At 58.7% G+C, this 24,618-nt stretch overlaps 11 protein-coding genes across 11 annotated transcripts; 7 read left to right on the top strand and 4 right to left on the bottom strand.

The window, feature by feature from the left end:
* Positions 1-99: 99 nt before the first annotated feature.
* Positions 100-2,236, top strand: KAR2 (uncharacterized protein; the record flags this gene model as incomplete). The annotated part of the gene is made up of 3 exons (XM_060602894.1): positions 100-348; positions 383-728; positions 783-2,236. 3 exons carry the CDS (start codon positions 100-102, stop codon positions 2,234-2,236), a joined length of 2,049 nt encoding a protein of 682 aa, XP_060459243.1.
* A 956-nt stretch (positions 2,237-3,192) lies between these two features.
* DBF4 (uncharacterized protein) lies at positions 3,193-5,184 on the top strand (the record flags this gene model as incomplete). Its single annotated transcript, XM_060602893.1, has 3 exons — positions 3,193-3,645; positions 3,679-3,862; positions 3,896-5,184. The coding sequence occupies 3 exons, from the start codon at positions 3,193-3,195 to the stop codon at positions 5,182-5,184; spliced, it is 1,926 nt and encodes a 641-aa protein (XP_060459242.1).
* A 480-nt stretch (positions 5,185-5,664) lies between these two features.
* On the bottom strand, positions 5,665-8,301 carry CcaverHIS019_0604350 (uncharacterized protein; the record flags this gene model as incomplete). Its single annotated transcript, XM_060602892.1, has 4 exons — positions 5,665-6,433; positions 6,469-6,795; positions 6,832-6,891; positions 6,929-8,301. The coding sequence occupies 4 exons, from the start codon at positions 8,299-8,301 to the stop codon at positions 5,665-5,667; spliced, it is 2,529 nt and encodes an 842-aa protein (XP_060459241.1).
* Positions 8,302-8,672: 371 nt separating this feature from the next.
* On the top strand, positions 8,673-9,573 carry ARC19 (uncharacterized protein; the record flags this gene model as incomplete). Its single annotated transcript, XM_060602891.1, has 5 exons — positions 8,673-8,717; positions 8,864-8,896; positions 8,993-9,319; positions 9,361-9,531; positions 9,565-9,573. The coding sequence occupies 5 exons, from the start codon at positions 8,673-8,675 to the stop codon at positions 9,571-9,573; spliced, it is 585 nt and encodes a 194-aa protein (XP_060459240.1).
* Positions 9,574-9,720: 147 nt separating this feature from the next.
* On the bottom strand, positions 9,721-12,829 carry HIR1 (uncharacterized protein; the record flags this gene model as incomplete). Its single annotated transcript, XM_060602890.1, has 9 exons — positions 9,721-9,901; positions 9,939-10,448; positions 10,487-11,566; positions 11,601-12,022; positions 12,060-12,142; positions 12,174-12,446; positions 12,548-12,649; positions 12,681-12,758; positions 12,790-12,829. The coding sequence occupies 9 exons, from the start codon at positions 12,827-12,829 to the stop codon at positions 9,721-9,723; spliced, it is 2,769 nt and encodes a 922-aa protein (XP_060459239.1).
* A 264-nt stretch (positions 12,830-13,093) lies between these two features.
* CcaverHIS019_0604320 (uncharacterized protein) lies at positions 13,094-14,289 on the top strand (the record flags this gene model as incomplete). The annotated part of the gene is made up of 4 exons (XM_060602889.1): positions 13,094-13,297; positions 13,338-13,598; positions 13,739-13,970; positions 14,003-14,289. The coding sequence occupies 4 exons, from the start codon at positions 13,094-13,096 to the stop codon at positions 14,287-14,289; spliced, it is 984 nt and encodes a 327-aa protein (XP_060459238.1).
* Positions 14,290-14,392: 103 nt separating this feature from the next.
* CcaverHIS019_0604310 (uncharacterized protein) lies at positions 14,393-16,329 on the bottom strand (the record flags this gene model as incomplete). The annotated part of the gene is made up of 5 exons (XM_060602887.1): positions 14,393-14,648; positions 14,683-15,492; positions 15,524-15,585; positions 15,627-15,805; positions 15,909-16,329. 5 exons carry the CDS (start codon positions 16,327-16,329, stop codon positions 14,393-14,395), a joined length of 1,728 nt encoding a protein of 575 aa, XP_060459237.1.
* A 631-nt stretch (positions 16,330-16,960) lies between these two features.
* CcaverHIS019_0604300 (uncharacterized protein) lies at positions 16,961-17,710 on the bottom strand (the record flags this gene model as incomplete). Its single annotated transcript, XM_060602886.1, has 5 exons — positions 16,961-16,990; positions 17,030-17,200; positions 17,278-17,333; positions 17,399-17,567; positions 17,708-17,710. The coding sequence occupies 5 exons, from the start codon at positions 17,708-17,710 to the stop codon at positions 16,961-16,963; spliced, it is 429 nt and encodes a 142-aa protein (XP_060459236.1).
* Positions 17,711-19,788: 2,078 nt separating this feature from the next.
* On the top strand, positions 19,789-20,147 carry CcaverHIS019_0604290 (uncharacterized protein; the record flags this gene model as incomplete). Its single annotated transcript, XM_060602885.1, has 2 exons — positions 19,789-19,808; positions 19,898-20,147. The coding sequence occupies 2 exons, from the start codon at positions 19,789-19,791 to the stop codon at positions 20,145-20,147; spliced, it is 270 nt and encodes an 89-aa protein (XP_060459235.1).
* Positions 20,148-20,910: 763 nt separating this feature from the next.
* Positions 20,911-22,482, top strand: CcaverHIS019_0604280 (uncharacterized protein; the record flags this gene model as incomplete). Its single annotated transcript, XM_060602884.1, has 5 exons — positions 20,911-21,196; positions 21,232-21,521; positions 21,562-21,724; positions 21,759-22,234; positions 22,279-22,482. The coding sequence occupies 5 exons, from the start codon at positions 20,911-20,913 to the stop codon at positions 22,480-22,482; spliced, it is 1,419 nt and encodes a 472-aa protein (XP_060459234.1).
* A 251-nt stretch (positions 22,483-22,733) lies between these two features.
* On the top strand, positions 22,734-24,030 carry RPN8 (uncharacterized protein; the record flags this gene model as incomplete). Its single annotated transcript, XM_060602883.1, has 6 exons — positions 22,734-22,757; positions 22,804-22,829; positions 22,894-23,022; positions 23,056-23,156; positions 23,238-23,846; positions 23,885-24,030. The coding sequence occupies 6 exons, from the start codon at positions 22,734-22,736 to the stop codon at positions 24,028-24,030; spliced, it is 1,035 nt and encodes a 344-aa protein (XP_060459233.1).
* Positions 24,031-24,618: the final 588 nt, after the last annotated feature.

Here is a 24,618-nt window from a genome sequence, read left to right as displayed (position 1 = left end):
CCGACACTCATATACTTCACTAGACTAACCCTCTTCTTCCTTTCTTCATTCACTCTCTTTTCCAAACACCTTCCCAACCCCCCACACTCTCTTGCCATCATGGCATACCCACGCGCAAGCATCAGGCCGCGCGCCAACAAGCGCAAGGCCTCGTCCTCTCTTTTGTCCAAAATCACCCTCTGCGCCATGGTCCTCCTCGCTATCATCTGCTTCCTCCCCGCCGGCAACATGGCCCGCGCAGAAGACAAGGAGGCCATGGGCAACGTTATCGGTATCGACCTCGGAACTACCTACTCGTGTGTGGCTGTCCAGAAGAACGGCCGTGTTGAGATTATCGCCAACTCTCTTGTAAGCGTTCTCCTAAGAAGGTTTCTGACAGCAGGGAAACCGTATCACGCCGTCTTACGTCGCGTTCACCGACGAGGAGCGCCTCATCGGTGAGGCTGCCAAGAACCAGGCCCCACAAAACCCCGAAAACACGGTCTTTGACGCCAAGCGTCTCGTTGGCCGCCAGTTCAAGGACCGCGACGTCCAGCGTGACATGAAGCACTGGCCGTTCAAGATTGTTAACAAGGGCGGTAGCCCCATGATCGAGATCGACAACAAGGGCACCCTCAAGGAATTTACGCCCGAGGAGATCTCGGCCATGATTCTTACGCGCATGAAGGAGACCGCTGAGGCTTACCTCGGCGAGAAGGTCACGCACGCAGTCGTCACTGTCCCTGCCTGTGAGTAGCTGCTGTATCAAGGTGGAAGGAACCAAGACGATTGACTGACGGCAGACTTCAACGACGCCCAGCGCAAGGCGACCCAGGACGCCGGCACCATTGCTGGCCTCAACGTCCTCCGCATTGTCAACGAGCCCACCGCTGCCGCCATCGCCTACGGCCTCGACCGCTCGGGCAAGTCCGAGTCGCAGATCATTGTCTACGACCTCGGTGGTGGTACTTTCGATGTCTCGCTTCTCTCGATCGAGGACGGCGTCTTTGAGGTCCTCGCGACTGCCGGTGACACCCACCTTGGTGGTGAGGACTTTGACAACCGCGTCATCGAGTACTTTGCCAAGCAGTACAAGCGCAAGAACGACGTTGACCTCTTCAAGAACAAGAAGGCCATGGGCAAGCTCCGCCGTGAGGTCGAGAAGGCCAAGCGCACTCTGTCGAGCCAGATGTCGACCAAGATTGAGATTGAGGCCATTGAGGGCGGCAACGACTTCTCCGAGACCCTCACCCGCGCCAAGTTCGAGGAGCTCAACATGGACCTCTTCCGCAAGACCATGAAGCCCGTCGAGCAGGTTCTCAAGGACGCCGGCGTTAAGAAGGAGGACATTGACGACGTTGTCCTTGTCGGCGGTTCGACCCGTATCCCCAAGGTCCAGCAGCTCCTCAAGGACTACTTCAACGGCAAGGAGCCCTCGAAGGGCATCAACCCCGACGAGGCTGTCGCGTACGGCGCGGCTGTCCAGGGTGGTATCCTCTCGGGCGCCGACGGTGCCAGCGACCTTCTACTCATTGACGTCTGCCCCCTCACCCTCGGCATTGAGACCACTGGCGGTGTCATGACCAAGCTCATTTCGCGCAACTCGGTTGTCCCCACCAAGAAGTCGCAGATCTTCTCGACCGCTGTCGACAACCAGCCCACTGTCCGCATCCAGGTGCTTGAGGGCGAGCGTTCCATGACCAAGGACAACAACCTTCTCGGCGAGTTTGACCTCACCAACATTCCTCCTGCGCCCCGCGGTGTCCCCCAGATCGAGGTTACTTTCGAGATCGACGCCAACGGTATCCTCAAGGTCTCGGCTGCCGACAAGGGCACCGGCAACGCTCAGTCCATCACCATCACCAACGACAAGCGCCGTCTCTCGCCCGAGGACATTGAGCGTATGGTCGCCGAGGCTGAGGAGTTTGCCGACGAGGACGCCGCCGTCAAGAAGCGCATCGAGGCCAAGAACGCTCTTGAGAACTTTGTTTACACCCTCCGCGGCCAGCTCAAGGACAAGGAGAGCCTTGGTGGCAAGCTTGACAAGTCGGACAAGGCCGAGCTCGAGGACGCGCTCAAGGAGAAGGAGGAGTGGCTCAAGGACAACCAGGCCGCCGACGCCGAGGACTACGAGGAGCAGCTCTCGGAGCTCCAGGCCACTGTTGCGCCCATCACGTCCAAGCTCTACGAGGGTGGCGACGCTGGTAGCTCGTACGACGACGACGAGGACTCGTACGGCCACCGTGACGAGCTCTAAGCAGGGCTTCATTGCATTGCATAATGTGTCATAGTTGCGTGGCGGCGATCAGTTCATGCATTAGTTCGGAAGCTCTGTGTGTGTGTGTGTGAGTGTGTGTGTGTGTGTGTGTGTGTGTGTGTTTCTGTCGGTGTTGGTGTCGTTGATGGGCGTCATGTTTTTGGGCCCTGCTGATCTCATTTAGTGAATGTGACGCGTTCATGTTTGCGTTGGTATGTGTAACGGTGTTTGACCATGTCCCATGTCCCATGTTCCATATCGAGTTATGAATACATCTGTCGTACATGGCCGCGTTTGACAGAGGAGGGCAGAGTAAGTATACAGATTGCATTGTTTGTTTGTGTATTGCTAATTATGTCAAGGGATGAATGATTCAAGGTGAAGGTTGGATCATGGATCATGGATTGATCCAAATGTGAAGGCTGAATGGATGGATCAGGAAATAAATTTGATCCCGCGGCTGATTTTGTGTAATGGGCCACGTGAGGTGGCTGTATCATCCAGGGCTACAGGGTTTAAAGCCAGGCGCGTCAACATAAAGAGCCAAAGGTACGGGACCTAAAGTGGGTCTAGGTGCAAATGGTCACCCCTGACTGTAGGGCAAATCGAGAGGCGTAGGCGGGGAGGCTGGGTTCATTGGTACTGCTAGCCCCAAGCTCCAATCTCCTCGATGCTCAATCTCCATCCTACCATCCCATCATCTTACCTTCCATCATTCCATCCTCATCCTCATCCTCATCCTCTTCCTCATCTCCTGTCCTCTTGTCCGCGCTTCCTCATCTTCAAGCGGTCTTGCAACAGCTGCACGTTGCGGCGGCACTGCACAGTGACACCTCTTCCTTGACACTGGGCTAGCCCTCAGTCGCTCTCGCAAACAACGGGCTATGTCGCAGGCAGCCACCGCACGCTCCACCCACCTTCCTCATGACAACAAGTACGGCCTGCAGCCATCTGCAATGCCGCGTCCCCCACTTTCACCTGCCGTGCGACCGGTAAATCCAGTCCCTAAGAAGGATGTCAAGGTGCGCGATGGGCGCACAGTCCTCGGGCGCGTCAATGTCAACGCGAGTGCGACGGCATCCGCCACACTCCAGAAGCGTATTGCTCGCCCATCACCCACTATCAACAACCTCAAGGCCAAACACCCCGTCCCGCGCCCCGCGGTGGTCGCAGATGTGTTTGGCGACCCGAAGCCGCAGCTCGGGAAGCGTGCACGCGCCGACGTGCCTGCCCTGCCCGCCAAACGGTCACGCGCCGACCCATCCGCCGTCAAGGCCTTTCGGCATGAGCAGGAGAAGTGGACCGCCAAGTGGCAGGCCGCGTTCCCGACCCTCACGTTCCACTTTGAACTGGGCGCCGAAGAAGGCCAGGGGCGCGGGCTGCGGGAGCGGGCCATCAAGCTCGGAGCGGTGCGAGCAAACAATGTGTGGTGCTGATGCCAGCGTATCGACCAGTTCTTCTCACGCAGAATTACCCACCTCATCGTCAAGAACGTGCAGTCACCACAGAAGCCGCGTGCGGCGGCGATGAAGCGCGGGCAGTCTGACAACCCCTTCATCCAGCAGGGCCCAACCGACCTCCGCTCCAAGGCCGAGGAGTACGGTATCAAGGTCTGGACGGTCAAGAGTGCGTCAATGGCAGGTCCTAGCTGATATGTAGAGCTCTCGGAGATGCTCGATACTTTAGACCCCATCAATATCGTCGAGCGGGGCAGCTTGTCACACATGCTCGCTGACGAAAGGCTGCATGGCACGCGCGAAAGGGACGAGTCGGCACCACGCCCCGACCACTACTACTTCCGGCCTGGGAGCAAGTACGTGCTCATCGAGGACGGAACGGGCAAGAACCGCACCATCATGGTCAAGGAGTACAGCGCAAAGGAGCAAGACTGGCCGGTTCTACACGAACAGTTTCTGCGTTTGACGAGCTCTTGCGCGTTACCTCGCTCGATCAAGAGCACCGACCATCTCCATCGTGACCTCCGCGCTCGCGCCATGGCACTGTACGTCAACCACGAACATTACAATGGCGAAGAGCCCCCCGCGCCGAGCCTTAAGCGGTCTGCGTCGGAGCGCGAGTTCTCCGTTCCAGCGCTCCCCGAGCCCGAAGAGTTACCTTACGTCAAGGCGTCGGGCAACAGTGTCGTCCTCACGTCCAACATTGCGTCGACGTCGACGAACAACACCAACCACACACCGGGCGGTGTGTTAGTCCAGCACCAGGCTGGTGGCCGCCGGGGCGCGATGCAGGTCTCCAAGCGCGTTGAAGTGCTCAAGCGCAACCTTCCTCCTTCCCGCACTACTGGCGCGGTAAAGCGTCCTGACGCGCTCCCGCGTCTTCCTGGCATTGGTCGCCGCAAGTCGACAGCAGACCTGCCGAGTTCGTTCTCCGCCAAGGAGTTCATGTCGCAGGCCGAGGTCGTGACTATGCTACATGGCATCCGCAACCCCACCACCCTCGCCAAGCCGAGCTATGACGAGCGTCTCGCGAACCGCGAACTCGTGGAGGCGGGCCAGAAGCGCAAGGAACAGGACACAGCGAGCGGGTACTGTGAGAACTGCCGCATCAGGTACGCCGACCTAAGCGTACACATGGCGTCGCGCAAGCACCGGCGCTTTGCGCTCAACGCGGCCAACTTTGCCGACCTCGACGAGATGCTGCACTGTCTCCAGCGTCCACCCAACCCAATCATGTGCGTGCAGACAAAGGTGTGCCGCCCATGCCATCGCGCGCACACCAAGGACGCCCAGTGCGGGCGCTGCATGGATGACGCGGACCTGTATTCGTCTCCGCCGCCAAGCGAGGCGTCACCACGCAGCAAACACCACTTGTTCTACGTCCGCGAGGACGTTAGCGAGCTCGTTGAGTCGGAGGACGACGAGGGGATGAACGAGGACGAGACGGAGGAGGCCAACGACGAAGCGGCCGAGGCGGCCGACCGCGGGTAGAGAATAGATGGTTACAACACGGAGCTTGGCTCCTTTCATCGTGCATGGTGCCCGGCGTGGGCTCTTGTTCTAGCATTGCATTGTTGATGTACACAATCAGGTGAGCAGTGGGCGGCCTCAGGAGCTTGAGCAGCACGATGTCAGTGAGCGGCAACGGGCCAGTTAGCAGTTGGCAACTACATCTACTTGACTTATTTCCGGTAGGCAGGATGAGAGAGTGAACAGCGCTGGGGAAGCCAGCCAAGCAATGGTTATCGAGGCGTTGTTCAGTTCAGGAACAGGACAAGGCTGTGGCGAGTTAGTGACGATATTTGGACAAGTAGGAGGGAGTTAGTTTCTGGGCGCAACCATTTGCCCGTCGCGTTCGGTCGCCCAAGCACAGTGCTGTTAACCTTCCCTTCTCCACTCGGCTGTGGTTAACACGATATGCATATACCATCGTGTACAACGGCAAGATCTCACTCATGCAACAAACAACGGCTAGCCGGACAACAAGAAGCGCACGACGCCCGTGACCTGCTCGCCCTTCTGCACAATGCCCTGGAGCACACCAGCACGGCGCTCGACCTCGAGTCGCTTAGCCTCTTGAGCGTCCTTGCCGCAGTTGAGGTACTCGAGCACAGTCGCAGCCGAAGCCATGGCCTCGCGCGTCTGCGGGGGATAGTCGCGGAGGACGTGGGCGAGCTCGGCGTGGAGGCTGTCCGCATCGAGTTCCTTGGGCTGGGCCGCAGTGCCGTTCTCAGCCTCGTCCTCTGCCGTCATGTTATCCAACACCTTGAGCACCTTGGTCACCACTGCGCCCATGCGTGCGACAGTGAAGCCGCGGTCGGAGAGCTGGGATTCCAAGTCCCGACACGAGATGGTCGCCTCGTCCGTTGCGTACAGGTCTGCCTGGAGGGAACGGCGGATCTGGTCCAGGTCCGTTGCAATGAGGCAAGTGTGCGCAATCCAGTTGTCGCGGTCGTGCTTGACAAAGACGTTCTGCACGAGATCGATCTGCGCCTGCAGCGTCTTGCCGCTGATCTTGACCGGCCCTTCATCAGAGGCCATCAGTGACGCGGCAGGTGCCAAGGTCGTCAGAGGGGTAGAAGGGAGTTGGTGAGTGTACGGCGCAGACCCGTTGGTTGCGGTGGGCGCCGTCAGGTCAGAGGCATCAAAGCTCGGCCGAGGAGGGAGGCCGTGAGGACGCTGAGGATGTGAGGAGGGTTGATCAGCCGGGTCAGAACCCGCACGAGGTTTCTTCAACGGCCTGGTCGTTAGCACACGATAAGACGCGCAACTCACGGGGTCGAAGCACCGTCGTCATCGGCGCGATCACGTTTGTGAAGCACTTTCCTGCGCTGCGTAGCGTAAGGGGGGAGGTCAGGATAGTCCTTGGCGATGCTCTGAGGCACAAGTCGCTCTGGATCTGACAGGACAACAGAGAGGGTACCGTTCCAGCCCTTCCAGATTTCAAGATCTGCCGCGTTCTCGCGGGCGAAAGGTGTACTCAAGTCGATGGAACGTTTGTGGAATCCGTCGATTGCCATGAGACGGTCGGACACTTCCGCATAGGCGACAAAGGCGAACCGCGGCAGTCCTGGCCCCACAGAGAAGATGTCCACTGATGTGCTACGTCGTTAGCGATGCTAAACTGTCTCCACTCACATGTCACCAAACTGAGCAAAGAGAATCCCCAAGTCCTTAGCGCATGCCTGCGCCGGGAAGCTGCACTGTCAGTACTGGGTTGGGTCTGGGTACTCACTGGGTGACTACGAGCCCGTCGTCACGAGGCTGAATGTCCTCTTCTCCGCCCCCAGGCTGGTTCGGGAGTGGTGCCTCTGCTGGCGAACGGTGCAGAGAGGCATCACCAGAGATGCTGCGATGGTGAGAAGGCCCATCGCGCGAGTTGCTGCGAGGCGGTGGAGAGTTTGTGCGGCTGGAAGACATCCGAGGGACAGATGCTGGGGGAGGAGTGGGGCTGTTGCGCTCCGGCGATATCGAGGGAAGGCGCTTGGGACGCTCAAACGGTGATTTGCGTCGCGAGGGATCGGCATCGCCGCGCTGCCATGCGCCAGCCTCCGTGCTACCAGCCGGCGCAGGCTCGCCACCGCCAGGACGATTGTAGAACTCGTCGAGCGTACGGTCCTTCTTGCGCTTCGTGTAGCTGTTGCTCGCGGCGACGTTGGCTATCTTCTCTGCGAGGACGTAACCCTCGACGTCGCTCCCCTTGGGGAGGTGGACGATGGTGAGGTGTGCCTTGAGGAAGTCGGTGCAAATCCCGCGCCACATGTGGCAGAAATGGAGACTCTCAGGACGGGACGACGTGTCGAGGCTGACGAGCGCCGCGGCCGAGCTGGTGAAGAGGACAAACTCGTGCGATATGGGCTTCTGCGACTTTATCGACTGGTTGAGGTTGTCCCGGAAGCCCTCAGTGGCCTTGTTGATGGCAGAGAGTTCGGTACCCAGTGAGTCCGTATGCCCCGCACACGTGCGCATCTTTGACCTGGACATTCCGGTCCCCAAAACCCACTCAACGGCTGCGCCCCAGCCCTCCCCGCCGCGTGTCTGGCCGTCTGCGTACCAGATTGCCTGGGCCATGCCGGACTGGCAGATGGCGCGGTGGAGGTCGACGGCGTCTCCGGCGTTGACGGCAGCATACTTGGTGATGGGGAGGTGGCTCGCGGGGAGAGAGTAGACGCTAGTGGTGTAGTCTCCGATTGTGAGGGTGGTGGGAGGCGTCAGGAGATGGAGGTCTGGTAAGTCACCAGCACGTGCAGAGGCTTGGTACAACTGCGCTGGTGGGGTGTACGACATCGTCTGCTGGGTTGAGCGCAGGGCTGGAGTCCCAGGGTCGTACGCTGCCGGCTGGTAGGGGTCGTACGCGTCGGTGTTGATGTACGGCTTGGACTGCGGAGGAGAGTATGAAGCTCCGCTGTTGTAATCCTCATAAGGGGAGCGGAATGTGTTGGTGGGTGGCATTGGGGGGAGAGGAGGAGTGGGAAAGTTGCGTGGGGGAAAAGGAGGTAGGCCGGCCGGCGGCATGGGTGGGCGGAAGCCTGGCGTGTTGTCAAATGTGGGTGTGGAGGAGTAGCGCTGCTGCGGGGGGAACCCGCCGCGGTTATAGCCGCCACTCATGATGGCTGATGAGTAAGGCTAGTCGACTTGCACGTCAGCCCTTGTTAGGATGAGCGCGTGAGAAATGCTTACAGATATGGATATGGTATCTACTGCTGTTGGTTGTCAATCAAGAGTGAAGAGTGAAGGTAGCAGTCCAAAGGGGATGGAGGGAGGTGAGTAACGAGGTGCAATAAGAGGTGAGATGTGGAGAGTGAGAGAGAGAATGAGGATGAGGATGAGGATGAGGATGAGAATGAGAGGAGCAGAGTGTGTTTTGTTGAATAACAAGATTGTAGAATCAATTGTAGGTGAAATAGAATCTAGCAAGTTGGGAAGATAGTGTCTCAAAAGGGATGGGTACAAAGGAGATGACATAGATCATCGGCGGTATGCGCAAGTTGACAGAAGACGGTGACTCTATCATCCCGGCTAAGGTCGCCTCACACCCCCTACGGTGGCGGGGTAACCGGCGATATGATAACGTGGCAGGATGGCCACCTAGCCGTGAACCCAGGGCAGTGACGACACCTCCACCACCATCATCGTGTCGACCACGCCATAGTCATTGTAACTGCGTTAGGCGCGATCCCAACTCAAGCTCTTCGCAACTCTGGTACGTGAAGGCGCGTAACCTTCGCGCATCTTCATCCTTCACTCTTCCCTCTCTTTCCACTATGGTAAGGTCCTTGCCCGTTGCGCGCTGACCCAGTCCAACACCCTCCGGCCGTACCTCAACGCGGTGCGAGCGTCGCTTACTGCGGCGCTCACGCTCGAGAACTTCTCTTCGCAGGTCGTCGAGCGGCATAACAAGCCCGAGATTGAGGCCAACAAGACGCCTGAGGTGCTCCTCCAGCCATTGGTGGTTGCGCGTAATGAGAGCGAGAAGGTCCTCATCGAGCCGTCGATCAACTCGGTCCGTGTCAGCATCAAGATCAAGCAGGCCGACGAGATTGAGAAGATCCTCTGTCACAAATTTACGCGATTCATGATGATGCGCGCCGAGAACTTTGTCATTCTGCGCCGCGCCCCGATTCCCGTGCGTCTCCATCCGCTCCCCCGGTCCCCCGCTAACCTCAGGGCTACGACATCTCGTTCCTCATCACCAACTTCCACGCCGAGACCATGCTCAAGTATAAGCTCGTCGACTTTGTGATCCAGTTCATGGAGGATGTCGACAAGGAGATCTCGGAGATGAAGCTCTCGCTCAACGCCCGTGCGCGCATCGTCGCAGAGAGCTACCTCGCTACCGTGAGTGTCCCATGTGCCTAACGCTGATAACAGTTCTCGTGAGCTGTAGATGTCAGAAGAGATTGTATTACCATAGATGCGGCCATACGCACGAAGAGCTGCCTTGGGACTGGAATGAGGCGATCGACGAAGTGGCCCACTCTCAGCCACCAGACGGGGACACCACTATACATACATATACATTACATTCTAATCGTCACGGCCCCATCGCGAGCCAGCTTGCTGGATGCTCTTGAGGAGCTGAAGCTTGTCCTCCGCCATGCCCTTCAAAGCTGGTGTGTGGCGCAGCACGCTCAGGAAGTCCTTCGCAAAGTCGTGCTTGTGCGTGCCCATCATCCGCGGAATCCAGTCGATCGACCGGCCCTCGAGGCTGGTGTCAGCTTCAAAGTCAATGTCTCGTAGCTTACTGGAAGATCGGGCCCATAAGCTCGGCGAGCACGTCTTCGGCGCGCTCGCGGAAAGACTCGTCGGCGAGGTACTTGGCGTACTCCTTCAGCCAGTGGCGGTACTCGTCCTTTGACCCTAGCAGCCGTGCACCCCGCAGGCGTGTCTCGTAATGTCCACACGCCATGGACTCGTTCCACCAGTTGGGTTTGGAGTCGGGCGGTGCAACGCTGCGCATAGCGGCAACCTTGGCCTCGATCTCAGCCAGTGGGCCGTTCGGCACGGAGCGCCCGTTGCGTGTCCGGCCTTCGTGCTCGTTTAATGGCGAGGCGGACCACCACGAAGCAGCGATCTGGCTCCACACGCCCATCTCGCGGTCGAACGCCCAGGCAGCTGGCTCCGAGGTGACGAGGACGGGTGTCCCGTTCGGGCGCAGGAAGGCCTCGACGGGTGGCATGTCGCCCTCAGCTACGTCAGGGACGAGGTGGCGCACCGGCGTTGGAGGGACGAACTTGCGCCGGTTTTTCACCTCGCTGCTGTCAGCTAACTGGTCTCGATGTTGCTGACTCACATCACGCGCAGCTCCCCGTCCGCAGCCAGGATCAGTAGGCGCCCATCGCAGCCCACAATGTCCGAGGCAGGGAGGGAGAGCCTGAAGTTGTCGAGCTGTCTCCCACCCGTCGAGTAGGTGTACACCGTACCGTCCTGACATGCCACGGCGCAAAACTGCGACGTCGCGGTGATGAGAATGGCAGGAGAGGGAATGAAGTACTTCCAGCGATCCTCGCCGCCGTGCGAGAAGGTAACCGAGTATTCTTGCGTCGCTCCAACGTTCTCGGCCTTGAACGAGCCGTGACCGTCCTCCTGGTTGGTCTGGAGGCCTGTTTGAACACGGGGAACGGGCAGTGGCTTGACACCGCCGCCAACGTTGCCGCCGGAGATGGCGACCAAAGGTGCGCGAATCTCCTGCACAGGAGGCAGTGGTCGCGACGCACCGAGACTCCGTCCCTTGGCGGGCCGCTCGTAGTCGTCTTCCGTGTCCAGGCTCACCTTGCGCTTCTCGCCAGCGCCAGCGTGCGAACCCCGGTCGTCGTACATGTCTCGGCGTGACCGGTCGCGGTCCTCGAACATGCCTCGTGCACCTTCCAGCATGCGCGCCGTAGCGGCGGAGCCGCTGCTCATACTCAATGGCTGGTCAGCAGCGCGCGCAAACGCGTCTAGCGCACCGCCGCGCGGCTCTGTGTGCAATACTGGCCTTTGTGGTGACCTGCCATTGCCCTCCTCGGGGCGCTGGAGTGGGGCGCGTCCGCCTCCTCCCCCAATGCTCATCGATGACGAGGAGCGCCCATTGGCAGCCATGGCGCCGCCTGTCATTGTGCCCTGTAAGTTGATCTTACGAGGCTTGGGCTTGCCCTTGCGCGGCTGGAGCATGTTGACCTTCTCCTCGCCGCCTGGCGCTGGCGCCGCGAAGCTCGAGGAGGGACCCAAGGTGAGCGCTTTACGCTTGCGTGCCGGTTTGAAGTTGTACTCGTCGAGTATCATCTGGGTCATCTCCGGCTGACCCAATTCGGGGAACTCCTCAGGACGGAAGGAGATCGCCATTGCCGTCCCATCCGCCGAGCAGCCGTAGAGAACCAGTCCGTCATTCGACCTGGCGTCAGATTACTCGGGCAAGGACAACGAACCAGCACAGGTCCAAAATAGCTCTGTTAAATATATCGCGGATGACAGCCAAGGGCTTGTGCATGGTGTTGCGCCAGATCGAGACGGTGAAATCGTCCGCACCAAGGGCTACCATGCACGATGCGTTGACGCGGCTTGCCTCGTCGCCGATGCGGAAGAACAGGCGAGGGTTGAAGGCCGCAACCTGGACGGTATTCTCATGGCCAACGAACGAGATGTCCGACTGCCACCCCTCGCGCTCAATAACTGCAGCGACGAAGACAGGGCCGTTCATGGCGTTGGACGTAGCGATGAACGCGCCGTCAGGCGACCAGCTGAGGCGGCGGAAGAACGTCGAGGATGGTGACAGCTCGAACGGCTTCGATACCTTCTCCACACACTGCCAGTTGTCTGTGTTCCAGATGCGCACCGACTTGTCGTCCGACTGCTGTCAGCTAGTTCCGCACATTCAGCGAGCTCACCTGTGTGGCGAGGAAGTTGCCGACGGGGTCCCACGTAACGCCCTTGACAAACGTGTCGTGCGCGTCGATAGTGATCATGCGTTCTGTTGTTAGCATAGCCGGATACGTCCTCACCAAAGTTGTTCGTGCAGTCCCAGATGATGATCTTCGAGTCGAGGCCGACGGAAGCGAGCATGGTGTCGTCACGCGACCACGCGCAGTCGACCACGTCCGCAATGTGCCCCACGAGGCGACGTAGCGCCTTCCAGTTTTCGACGTTGACTTCTTCAGATCCGAAAACGCGCCCGCCACCCGCGGGGTCTATGTCCCAGATCAAGAGCACCGAGTCGTCGCTGCCACTGGCAAGGAAGCGACCATGGTGTGCCCAGCGTACCGTGAGAACGGGACCTGGCATCAGCGGGCGAGGGAGGGCAAGGCGAGAGGGCAGACCGCAGGAGCTGATGCGAGAGAGGAAAGCAGAGCGAGGGGGAGCGGGAATTGCAGCTCACCGGTGTGCGCAGACATGGTGCACAGCAGCTTGTGGTTCAGTTCGTTGGCAGCAGCCTCTTCGCTGAGGATGGGCAGCGTGTTCCAGATCTTGACCTTGTTATCTGGAATCAGCCTAGCCACGCGCACACCCACCTTGTCCGCCAGTCGCGAGACGCGTGCCGTCGGGATGGACGGCGATGGAGTAGATCGGGCTCCGGGTATTCTTGTCACCTGGCGTCAGGTTGCTCAATTGATCACTTACCCGTCGAGTGCTCAACCCACGCGGGCTTGGTGACCTTCATCGTGGGCAGCTGCGAGCGGGATGTAGTTTAACGAGAACTCTAGATAGCTTGGAAAGATGGGAATGAATGGACGGTGAGAAACGTTAGTGATCGTCGCGTCTGGTACCTACGGCATGGGCCATGACAACAATCCACACACGTCATTGATTTTGATAAGCTCCCACGTGGAGCTGACCGTTAACCACCTGTAATCAAAACAAACCCATCTTCACCATAGCTCTCGCGCCATCCACATCCACTCCATCACCCTGGTACGCTCACGCGATGTCTCGCAATCCCCTCCCGCACATTCCCAAGGCGGCTGTCGAGTCCACGGAACCCCCACCACAACCTATAGCCTCCAGCTCCAAGCACACACTGAACATGCCACCACTCGCTCTCCCCGACTCAATCACGTGGGATTACGAGCCAGTCCCACGCGCGCCGCAGCAGCTCTCAAAGGACGACAGGGAAGCGTTCATGGCCGAGGTGCGTGGTGCCTTCTGACTCTTTGACGCGCTGACAACAGATGATGGGCTTCGACCCGTACCACCTACTCTCAGACATCGCCGAGCACGCCCGCTCGGCAATCTACCCGACCGTCAACTCGGTCGAGGGGTGGGCGCGGTCGATCGCGTCAGGACGCGCAGAGTATGATCAAGAGGTAGACCGAGGGAGCCACGCGTTCGAGACGCTTCTGGAGAACGTCATTGACCGCGCATTCGACAAGTACACTGCGTACGCATTGCGGAACAGCTTTGCGGTGCCAGACGGGATGGACTTGGTTCTGGTGCGTGATTGGGAAGGAGATAAGCGGGAGTGAGAAGAATGGTGGTGGTTGGGGGGCGGGAGGCGCAGTGGATGAGGGAGTGGAAGGTGCAGGCGAGGAAAGAGAGGGCAACGGAGAGGAAGAAGAGACGCTGACACCAGCCGTGGCACAAGGAAATGGATTTCGCGCGCGCACAGTTCATCGCGGACCTCGATGAGGGAGAGGACGTGCTCGCTGCCCGCCTCGCGAGTTTGCGCGCAAAGGTCGAACAGGCGCGACTGGTGCGGTATCGGCTTGAGAGGGCCGAGGCGGTGCTCGACCGAAGACTGCAGGTGGCGCAGCACCGGCGGAACGAGGTCGGCTTTGTGCGCGATGCCGTTGCGGAAGCCGGACGTGAATACCAAGTTTGAAGGAGCTTACACCAGTTATTCCGCTCGACGAGAAGGCGGGCGGCGTGGTGGACGCGCTTGGTTCCCTTCACACCAATCTCGAGGACGTCAAGATGCAGGCGCGGCCGCCAGGCGTTTCTCCGGGCGTTGCTTGGGAGACGGGCCGCCAGGCATACCTCTCATGGGCGGTTGGTAAGGCGCTAGCTGACGGACGCGCAGGCGAGGTGCCAGCGGATCGTCTAGATGCCATCGAACGGCAAACGACTGAGGTCGGAACAGAGGCTGATCTTGAGCAACTGAACGCGGTGGCGGGGAGGAAGTAGAGTTCCGTGATAGTGCTACTTCTGCCCTGCATGTAATGTCTAGTCTAGTTACAAAACACGGGATGAGGCTGAGTCTCTGAACGGAGTCGTATGTTACATATGCCTAGGTCGCCATGACGGCGACAATGCGGAAATGATGGGCATCTGGGTTCGTCTGGTGGCTCGTCTCCTTTGCCACCTCGCACGTCACGTAGTGGTCGCCGGTCGTGACGTTGCGGTCGATATAGCGCACCGTGGCGTGGTTGTACGGTCGCTCCCAATAACCAGCGAGGCGGACAGCGCCACTCTCATTGTCGTCGACCCAGCAGTACGCGTCACCAAGGTCGTACTGCTTGCTGCGGAAGTAGGATATGGCGACGCTTTTGTCAGCTGTTACATAAGGCATCAACTCACCGGCCAGCAGAGACCTTGATGTCAACGCGGATGCGTGCGCCGATGGTGGAGGAGATCCAGTAGTGCTTCTCGCCCTTCCAGTCCCATGCCTCCCAGCCCTCGTGCTCGACCGGCTGCATGGGATGCTTCGGGTCGTTTGCGTCAGCACAGTAGAGTGTCGGCTGCGGGAGGCTCATGATGTGGTCGGGTCGCGGAGGGTCCGGCTTGCTCGGGTCGAGCACCTCACTGAGCGGCTGGAACGTGTTGAAGAAGGGTATGCTGTACGGTGTCTGTGGCAGCGCAAAGTGGCGGCGCTCTTCGCCGATGGCTGCGAGCTTGTCCTCGTCGAAAGTCACCTCCCAGTCGTCAGGAACAATCGTCCAGTCGACAGCTCCATCCATCTGGAAAGGGAAGCTAAGCTCGACAAGCGAAGATGCTGGGTTGGTCGTTGCGATCGTCTCCTCTACAGACGGGACGGTTGGAAGGCCAAAGTGGTGGAGCATACAGAGCTCCGACTCAAGGTACGCAATGAGGAGGTCAGCGAGGAGGCGGTGTCCCCGCGCGTTCGGGTGCAGCTGGTCGCCGAGGAAGAACGCCTTTGCCGTCGAGTGCGGGAAGCGTGCGTAGTGGTAGAAGATGACGCGCTTGAGCGACAGGTAGGGGATGTCGTAGTATAACGCAATGGGTAGGTGGAAGATCTGCGGGTCTGCGTACCCGACGTCCTGCGCAATCTGGGGCGCCCACGACCCGAGAATCACAATAGCAGGCTGCGTTTTGAACTCAAGCAGCACCCGCAGCAACTGGTCGAAGAATTGCTGGTAGATCGGGTCACTGAATCAGTTATTCTCGGGCAGCAACTCACGGTTCGTCGTTGACATCAAACTCAAGAACGATAAGATCCAGGTCGCTCGGAATGTGATGGGTCTTGACGTCAGCCACAGTGTTACGGCAGGCGCTAGGCTTACTCCGCAGAACGCGTAGTAGGAGCTATCCATGCCACCGAGTGCGCCGTTAAAGAGCTGGACCTTCGAGTCGGGGAAAGTCTGCTTGAGATACTCGTGCACGACCGACGTGTAGCATCCCGGGCCTGCAGGGTCGCCCTCGGGGTGCTCTGGTGTCGGGTGGACACCGCGACACGCGGAGACTGATGTCAGCTTGAGTAATTGGACGATACCGGGTCGCTCGTGGAGAGGGGAAGGAAGAAAATAGCTGATGACAGGGAGAAGGGGCTTTAGGTTCGGGCTCACCGCTTCCTCCAAGCACGCCGACCTTGATGTCGTTTCCGGCGCGCGCCTTGCCGAGGACGCGGCGCAACCTTGCTCCGGTGCTGTGCGCAATGCGCGACGCTCTCAGGCCTGTCTTCTGGTACACATTGCACAGCGCTTTGCCGCGGTCCGTGACGCCGCATACACAGGCGTCCGCTGACGCCACGATCGGCGCTAGTGGGGCCACTGGTGATGGTTCGGCAGGCGAGGCTAGGATCGGGTCGCCCGTCTCGATTCGGATCCGAGGCGGCGGCGGCAAAGACGGTATGAAGGGGTAAGCAATGATGTAGAGGAAGATGAGCGCGGAGGGGATGGCGAGAATGAGGATAGGCCTGACCCAGCGATGCCGTGGGCGGTGGGTGAAGGTGCCGGAGTGTCGTGCTGGTGATGAATCTGATGGCATGGGTGGGAATGACCCCAGGCCAGCGCGCCCAGACGACGTGTCAACCATGGCCGGGGCTATGGATTTGGAGAGAAATGAGAGAGACCGAGAATGAGATGATGTAGAGCCGCATGCTGCATACAAAACGAGTGTGAAAATCACGCCACGTCTTGGGTCAATCCTAGATCCTAGATAAATCCTTGGGTGGCTTGGGTGGGGCTTTGAGGTATTGAGATAAGATGAATTCAAAGCGACCCTGGCACTCTTGTCCAAGCGCCAACTTGCCATCAATCGTTGTTCGTACCGGATTGCACCTAGGGGCCTAGTGACTTCATGGCCTAGGAACCTCGGAACGATCGCAACCTAGGCAGATTGCGAATGGCGCGAATTCTGGCACAGCATGGTCAGTAGATCAAACCAAGAAGCAATGAGCCACCAACGATTAGCCAATCGAGCAAGACAAGCTCGGATCGCTGCCTGCGCAGACACACCACGCGCCTGCTTTCCCCTGCACAACCTGCAAGGTCTGCTCAGCGCCCTCGTATCCCGTACTCAGTGTTCACAACTTCATAGAACAATCTCCTTCATTATTACACGCGGCCATGACGATGCACATGCGGTTGACCGATCAGAGCGACACCAGTCCAGGACCTTAGATCTCGGGCTCGTCGTCGTCCTTCTTCTTCTGTCTGTTAGCTTAAACTCATCTGCACAGCTGTACCGATAAGGCAAGGTTCTGGCCACGGAACTGCGAGGTAAGGTTACCCTCGTCCTCGCCCTCCTTGCGGTAGCCGGGGGTGCTGGCGCCAGTCTTCATACCGCCGTCGTTGGAGGTGTAGTTGTACTGCTCCGAACCAATGTTGCCCTTGGTGTCGTCGAAGCCCATCTGGTTCTGCTATCAGCTTTCCCCATCTCTTGATCTGTCCAGGGACGTCATTGCTAGGGCGATGGCGATCTCCTACCACTCACCGCACGCGAGAACGACGAGCCGCTCTGGTTGAGGCCGAAGCCACCGCTGGCGGAGCCTGGCGTCAGTAAGGACAAGGGACATCGCCTGATTGGCCATCGGCCCAGCTAGCCGTGGACTCACTGTCGTTGGCGCCGTAGCCCTCGTACGGGGAGCGCTCGTCCTGCTGGCTCTGGGCCTGGTTGCCGTCGCGATCCTTGGCGAGCGCCCCGCCGAAGCCACCACCGGTCACGCCACCGTACTGGCCCTGCGTAGCGAACTGGCCGGCCTGGCCCTGCTGCTGGTTCGAAGACTAGGGTGAGCGGGGTTCAGTATGGGGCGGGCAAGGTGCTGAGGAAGGCGCGCTCTCATGAACAACGTCGAGGACGCGAGTGAGGAGGGTTGTGCCAATCGGCATGTGAATGGCGATGGGAGTGGCGAGGACAGACTTACCATTGTGTTAGAAGGTGGGAGTAGGATAGGAAGAGAAAGGGTAAACGCGTTGAGTGGTAGAGTAGAGTCAAGAGAGAAGAGTAAAGGAGAATGATGTGGAGCTTGTGGATGCGTGTGTGGGACGCGCGGTCGGGATAAGCTGAATCGTTGGGCGTATGAGCGGGAGTGATTACAGTAAGCTAGGGGCGCGCGCTGTGAGCTGTGTGGTGACAGCAAAGTGCTTGAATCAGATTGGCTTCCCCGCCTGAATCACCTGCTCATTGCTCACTCTACTCGGCATAGGCTTGAGCGCTGATCCTCTACGTCACCAAGCGCGGCCCCAGACACCAATCCCTGAGCGCCTGACATCCCTCTTTCCCTCCTTTCCCACCACCTCTTTGCAGCTCGATTGGTCCGGCTCACTGGGCAATTCGGCAACCATGGCGCTGCGTTAACCAACAACGCGTCGTACCGCCAACGTGCGCTGCACACTAGGGCGGGAGGTCCGCGCTGCTCAGCTTTGCGATTCGTCTCACTCGCTGCGAAGCGGGCACACGAAGATCAGGAACGTGCTTTTACAGTACAAGTTCCGAGACTATGACCAACGGGGCGGGCAGTGCACACCTTCCCTGCAGCAGGTCCATGCAAACAGGCGAAGCGATCGTCCTTCCCAGGCTCTTCCCGCCCCGGAATTCTTCAACTTTGAGACTTCAGCGTGCAACTCGTACTGTACGTCTGTGCTGGACGCTACATACTGGCAACCCAACATAGGAAGGTTGTAGAGGTGGTTGGAACTGACACTACGGCGAAGATGCAATGGGGTCGGCGTGGGAATTGCATGTCAACTAACCCGACGCTCGGCCCTTTGTGAGCGTGGCCCCACACGGCCCCGAGTGATAATCCCTCCAGATAGTCCCTCCATCACCCTCCCTCAACGCGTGACGTGCTCAAGCTGTAACACGGCCGCCGAGTACTCACCAGCCGATTGCTGTTCGAGGCGCACAGTCTGCGCACTGACTCACTGACGTTGGACTGTTCAGCATACGATCCGGCGCTTAAGGCGGAACATGTGGCTCATTCTGGTTCCGGTCACGCCCGTCATGATCGAGGGAGGGATCAACAAAAGTAACAGCGTCGTGTGGCGCCTCGGACACACACACCGTTGATACTCTCTGTAGCCCTCCCTTGATCCTTAGAGCTCCCTCTCCCTCTCTGATGTACCAATATTTTACTTGGATCAAATACTGTATTGCCTGTTGTCTCATGTCAATCCTCACTGCGCCACACCGCCACACCATGCTTCTGACTTTGAAGCCAACGACTCAACTTGCCTCGCCACCTTCCTTCTCCTCACTGTCTTCGTCACTTTGCTCACCCTACAGCTGTTACCTCACATCGCGTCACTTTGTCATTCCCAGATGACTATGTCTCGCCGCATCCCTACTCACCTAGCCTCTCGCCTGGTTCGACACAACCAAAACGTGGCTCGGCCCCCGCCCGCCTTCGATGGCTCTGCCACCCACGCATCCGACTGCTTCATTGACCTCGCGAGTGGTGACTACACCAAGCGAGTCCTTTCTTATCCTGTCGCTCCGCAAACTAGTATCCGACCTGACCCAGCCAACACGATGTCGCAGCGAACCTCTCCCTCTTCGGTCGGCCGTCCAACACGAACCCTGACACGCCTTGGACGTCAATTCATCTCGAGACGGGGCGCAAGTACCTTGCCGAAGCATTCAAGCGGCGCGAGGGGTAACCTCGACCACGGTGTAGCTGACAGAAGCCTGTTCATCGACCCCGCCCTCCTCCCACCGCTCACTCGTGACCTTCCTCTCGCAGATGCTCTGATAAGGCTGCTGGGTACCAAGGCTGCCGCCCTTCCTAGTACCGGCACTACGCCCCGTGGGCGAGTATGCTCCCCTCTATTCCCATCATCGCCAACCAGGCCGGCGGGTCATTGAGTCGGCGCTGGGCGGCGAACATGGAGAGCGGGGGATGGAAGCTGAGCTGCCTCACCCCGTTCCTGCTGGGGTGGAACGAGGATGAGTGGAGTGACAAGAGCCTCAGCGTCAAGGTCGGGTCAAAAGGTGAGGGCCGGCACGATGCAGGTCTTTTGGTCAAGGTGAGTCAGACCTGATCCAGAAGGTCCCATTGATGCCAGACGAACATCCGCGCTCCCATCCCCACCAGTGTCTATCTACACTGACTCAGCACCCCCGACCATGTGGCGCTGGCACGCGAGCTGTACTTGGACCTCTTCAGCGTCGTGTACCAGGCTTTCCACACGCCGCACGCGAGTTATCTCGAGCTTGTACACCGCGCGCTTGCCGGTATTCCAGAGGAGATCGAGTGGGAGTCCGCTGAGTTTGATGAGTTTACCGCCACGCCTGTGTGGGATCGTCCCGCGGACCAGTCGCTACGGTACCTCGTTGGAGACTGGGCTCGTCCGACTGAGCTGTAGCGTCGAAGTATTTTCCGAGTAGCCGAAATCGGGAAGAGATGACACCTCGGATGCCATGATTGATCATCGCGAGTACATCTATTCCCCTCTTTGCCAACCTAGACTGCTTACTACGAATTGAGCGTCATCTTGAGTCGCACTGGACGAGGAAGCCTCATCTTCTGGTAATTCCATCGTACATCCGGAATATCACATCCTCCGGCCCGGCCATATCCGCACACCGACACCGGAGTTCGAAGCTCGGAGAACGGTCATGCATTCTGCGGAGTTGACTTACGGATAGTCAGTCTGCGTTTGGATTCATTGAGAGGGGAGATGCAGCCCAAACGCAACCCCTCTTATCCTTTTGCACAAGGCATGCAGGATCGCAGACGAAGTCGAAGTCGATGTTGTGGGCGGTTTGCAACATCCTTCCGAGCTCGGCCAATTTTCCACTACGGAGACCGGCCCGGTCGGGGACCGGAGATGGTTGAGTTGGCACCACCCTTGGGGCTTGATACCCCACTTTCTCCTGAAGCATAACTCCGTAGGCCATGGGCGGTGTTCTGTGGAGTCATGCGCGCTGATCGCATATCTCTAGGATGAGTCTCTAACCTCATATCTGCTCTTGCTCTTGGTGCAGCCCTACCTTGCTGCAGACCTATACCCCAACCCCAACACGCCCACGAGAGTTCTTGCTGTCCTCTGCCCTCCATCACAGTCTTCCGAAGTCGTATTTCCACAGAACATCCGCTCTCCCACTTCGAGCTCCACACCATCACCAATGACTGGCGCCGACCCACCAAATCACAGCTACGGGCAGGGCCACCTGCCGCTTGCGCAGATCGAGAGCCACCTGTCCGTTGAGGCTGCGCCGTACGTGCGCAATCCGTCTCCAGCCGAGGCTGCCGCAAATGCCGCCATCCCCGAAAGCGAGGCGGAAAAAGGCATCTCATCGGCCACCTCGAAGGAGGACGACAAGGAGCAGTTCGAGAGCAACGAGTTCGTCGAGCCTGGATGGAAGGGATGGTTAAATGTGCTTGGCAGTGTAGTGATCAACATGATATGCTGTAAGTTCCCCCTCCTAGCTATCAGCTGACAGCAGACGGCATGACACAAAGCTTTGGCATCTTCCAGCAGTACTACGAGAACGAGCTGCTTCCGGACGAAAGCGCTATGGCCATCTCGTGGATTGGCGCAATCAACTCGGCGCTCTGTCCCATGCTTGGCTGTTTCTCAGGCCCATTGTTTGACGCAGGGTACCTGAAGCACCTCACTGTTGCCGGAGGAGGGCTGTATGTGTTTGGGCTGATGATGGCGAGCATCAGCAAGAAGTATTACCAGGTCCTGCTCGCGCATGGGATATGCGTCGGCATCGGGATGGGAACCATGTTTGTGAGTACCCTCTCTCTCCCACGTATCTCCTGACGCCCAGAGCCCTTCCGTCGCAACATTAAGCCACCACTTTGCACGCTCCCGACACCGCAACCTCGTCTTCGGGTTCCAAGCATGCGGATCGGCCGTGGCTGGCATCTACCTCCCCATCATGCTCAACTACCTCATGCCCGCGATCGGGTTCGCATGGAGCATGCGCGTCCGTGAGCTGTGCTTCCCCTCCCAAGCTGACACCAGTGGCGTTCATGGTGCTGACGTTCACGACGATCGGCTTTTTCTCACTCTCGACCACGGTGCCACCACGTAAGAAACTCGCCATCCTCTCTCCCGACGTTTACCGAAACAAGGAATACTCTGTCTTCCTCGTCGGTGCGTGCTTCGCCGCACTCGCAATCTACTCCCCCTTCACTTTTGGCGTGACGTACGCAACCTCTCGCGGCGTGCCAGTTGGTATCGCAAACTACGCACCAGCCATCTCCAACGGCGTATCTATTATTGGGCGTATCGTGCCCCTCATTGTGGCCGCACGCACTGGCCCGCTCAACGTGTTGATGATGTGCGCGCTCACGAGCGGGTTGAGCCAGATGTTCTGGTCCCTCACCCAGAGTACTCCGGGAATTCTGACGTACCTGGGGATATATGGGATGGTGAGCGGAGGGTATGGCGCCAGCCTCAACCCCTCCGCGGCCAGCTTTGCGCCGGATGTTAACCAAGTGAGTCTCCCCTTGCTTCCCGGCCGCTCCATACTAATCCGCAGGCCGGCCTATACCTCGGCATGTGCTTCTTCACTACATCGTGGAGCTGGCTTGCAGGTGCGCCAATCATTGCCGCCCTCATCGACCATTACCCGAGTTATCTGCCAGCGTCGCTGTTCGGCGGATGCGTATTGATCACGGGTGGCGCATTCATCATGCTTAGTCGGTTCATGAAGGCTAAGCAAGTCGGGAGTCCGTGGGTGTAGCATTATTAAGTCTTAGCGCCATCCACAAGCGATAGAGCAACTGGATATCATGCATTAGAATAAGATCAGAGAAGGCAGGGGCAAGGGAATGCATTAGGAATGTAATTAGAAACGCCTTAATGGAACGCCGGTGTTTCGGGATTAGAGCCACGTGGCTTCAGATGGCGTCCTGGACGGTGACGCGTTGAGTGATGTCGTCCACCTGCGAAGTTGGCGCATCGTCAACAACAACTCTTCGTCAAGCTCACATAATGCCGGGCCTCACAACTGCTCAAGTGCGTTCCTGCCCTCGCATACGAACGACTTCAGCGCTGACTTCAGGTCAACGAGCTCTCCGCGACAGATGTGTGAGTGCGAGCTCGCTTGCTCGACACCTTCCTCCGCTTCTTGCACCCTTCAAGCTGACTCCAGCGTAATCCACCCCCTCGTACTCCTCTCCGTCGTCGACCACGCCGCGCGTGTTCCCCTCTCGAACAAAAAGCGCGTGCTCGGTGTGCTGCTTGGCCAGGACGATGGCAAGACGATCAACGTCGCCAACTCGTGAGTCTCGCTTGCTGCCTTCACTGACCGCAGGTTTGCCGTGCCGTTCGAAGAGGACGAGAGGGATCCCAAGACGTTCTTCCTCGATCTTGACTATGTGGAGGAGATGTGGCGCATGTTCCGGAAGGTCAACGGTGGGTGTTTCGCAGTCCAGCTTCAATCTGCATAGCTTCAAGCTAGAGTCTCGCCCTTCCTCAGACTGCGCTGACTCCCAGCCAAGGAGCGCCCAATAGGCTTCTATCACACTGGTCCGCGCCTGCGTTCGTCTGATCTCGAGATCACTGAGCTGTTCAAGCGCTTCTGCCCGCGGCCTGTTATGGTGATTGTCGACGTCCGCGCACACGGCGGTCGCGGCGACACTGGTATCCCAACCGACGCGTACTTTGCAGTAGAGGAGATTCGCGACGACGGCACGGCGACTCAGCGGACGTTCACGCACGTCCCAACGTCTATTGACGCCGAGGAGGCGGAGGAGATTGGTGTCGAGCACTTGTTGCGCGACGTCACTGCATCTGGGGGCGCGGCGTCCAGCTCCCTCCTCACCACACAGAGCCTCTCGAATCGAGTCGCGTCGCAGCTCGAGTCGCTGCGCGGACTGCATGCGCGTCTCCTGGAGATCTCAGAGTACCTGAATGACGTGCGCAAGAGCAAGATGCCCGTCAACCACCAGATCATCTACCAAGTACAGGAGATTGTGGGTCTGCTGCCGCAGCTTGGAGGCGACGTCGACCTCGGCAAGGCGTTCCGGGTCCAGGTCAACGACCAGAATGTTATGGTTTACCTCGGTCTCATTATCCGCACAGTGCTCGCACTGCACAATCTCAGTACGTGTGTTGGGTAGACTTGTTGCTAACACACGCAGTTGATAACCGCATCGCCAACGTCCAGCAGGAGATCGACGACTCCAAGTCGCCAGAGGAGAAGAAGAACGAGGCAGCGGCCGAGGCAGCTGGCGTCAAGGCCGAGGACGTCAAGCGCGCCAAGGAGGAGAACGCCGAGGACAAGTAGAGAGGAGTGTACTATTATGCATTGTGTGGATATCTCTGGCGGCGCACGCAGCGGGAGCTTGAAGCGTCACCACGGTTGCAGAGAGAGCGTATCACGCGTCAGATATCCGTACAGCAAGGACGCGTCAGCGAGTCGAACCATGGAACTCGCATGCCGATGACGTTGGGCTGGCCACTTTTGTTTCCCAGTTTCTTTGTTCCCTGTGTGATCTGCGTTCGCACGTTAGATTGTTCAGCGGGATGGTAGCCACGTGCTAGGCCTGCGGTAAAGGAATAAGCCGACCGGTTATGGGAATAGCATGATAGCAAGTCTTTCCAGGTCTTCTACCTCTACCTCGTTCCCGCGTGACAGCTCTGTGCGTATTCGTTGGCTCATGGGCTTCTATCTCGCGTTATCTCAACACCATAGCGTACAAACCGAACTTGGTCCAACCAAAATGCCTCGGTAGAGTGGAGTCGATGGTCCATTGACACTGGACCAGCTGACCTCTTCGGTGCCTAAACCCCTGTGACGTACTCCTCATCGCCGCCCTCGGCTCGCGTACCAGGTCCATCACCTGCTCTCCTGCCCTACTGCTGCTCCTGCGTT

This window comes from Cutaneotrichosporon cavernicola (genome assembly GCF_030864355.1).
Source record: "Cutaneotrichosporon cavernicola HIS019 DNA, chromosome: 6".
Classification (NCBI taxonomy): domain Eukaryota; kingdom Fungi; phylum Basidiomycota; class Tremellomycetes; order Trichosporonales; family Trichosporonaceae; genus Cutaneotrichosporon; species Cutaneotrichosporon cavernicola.
This window is presented reverse-complemented; position numbering and strand designations above follow the sequence as displayed.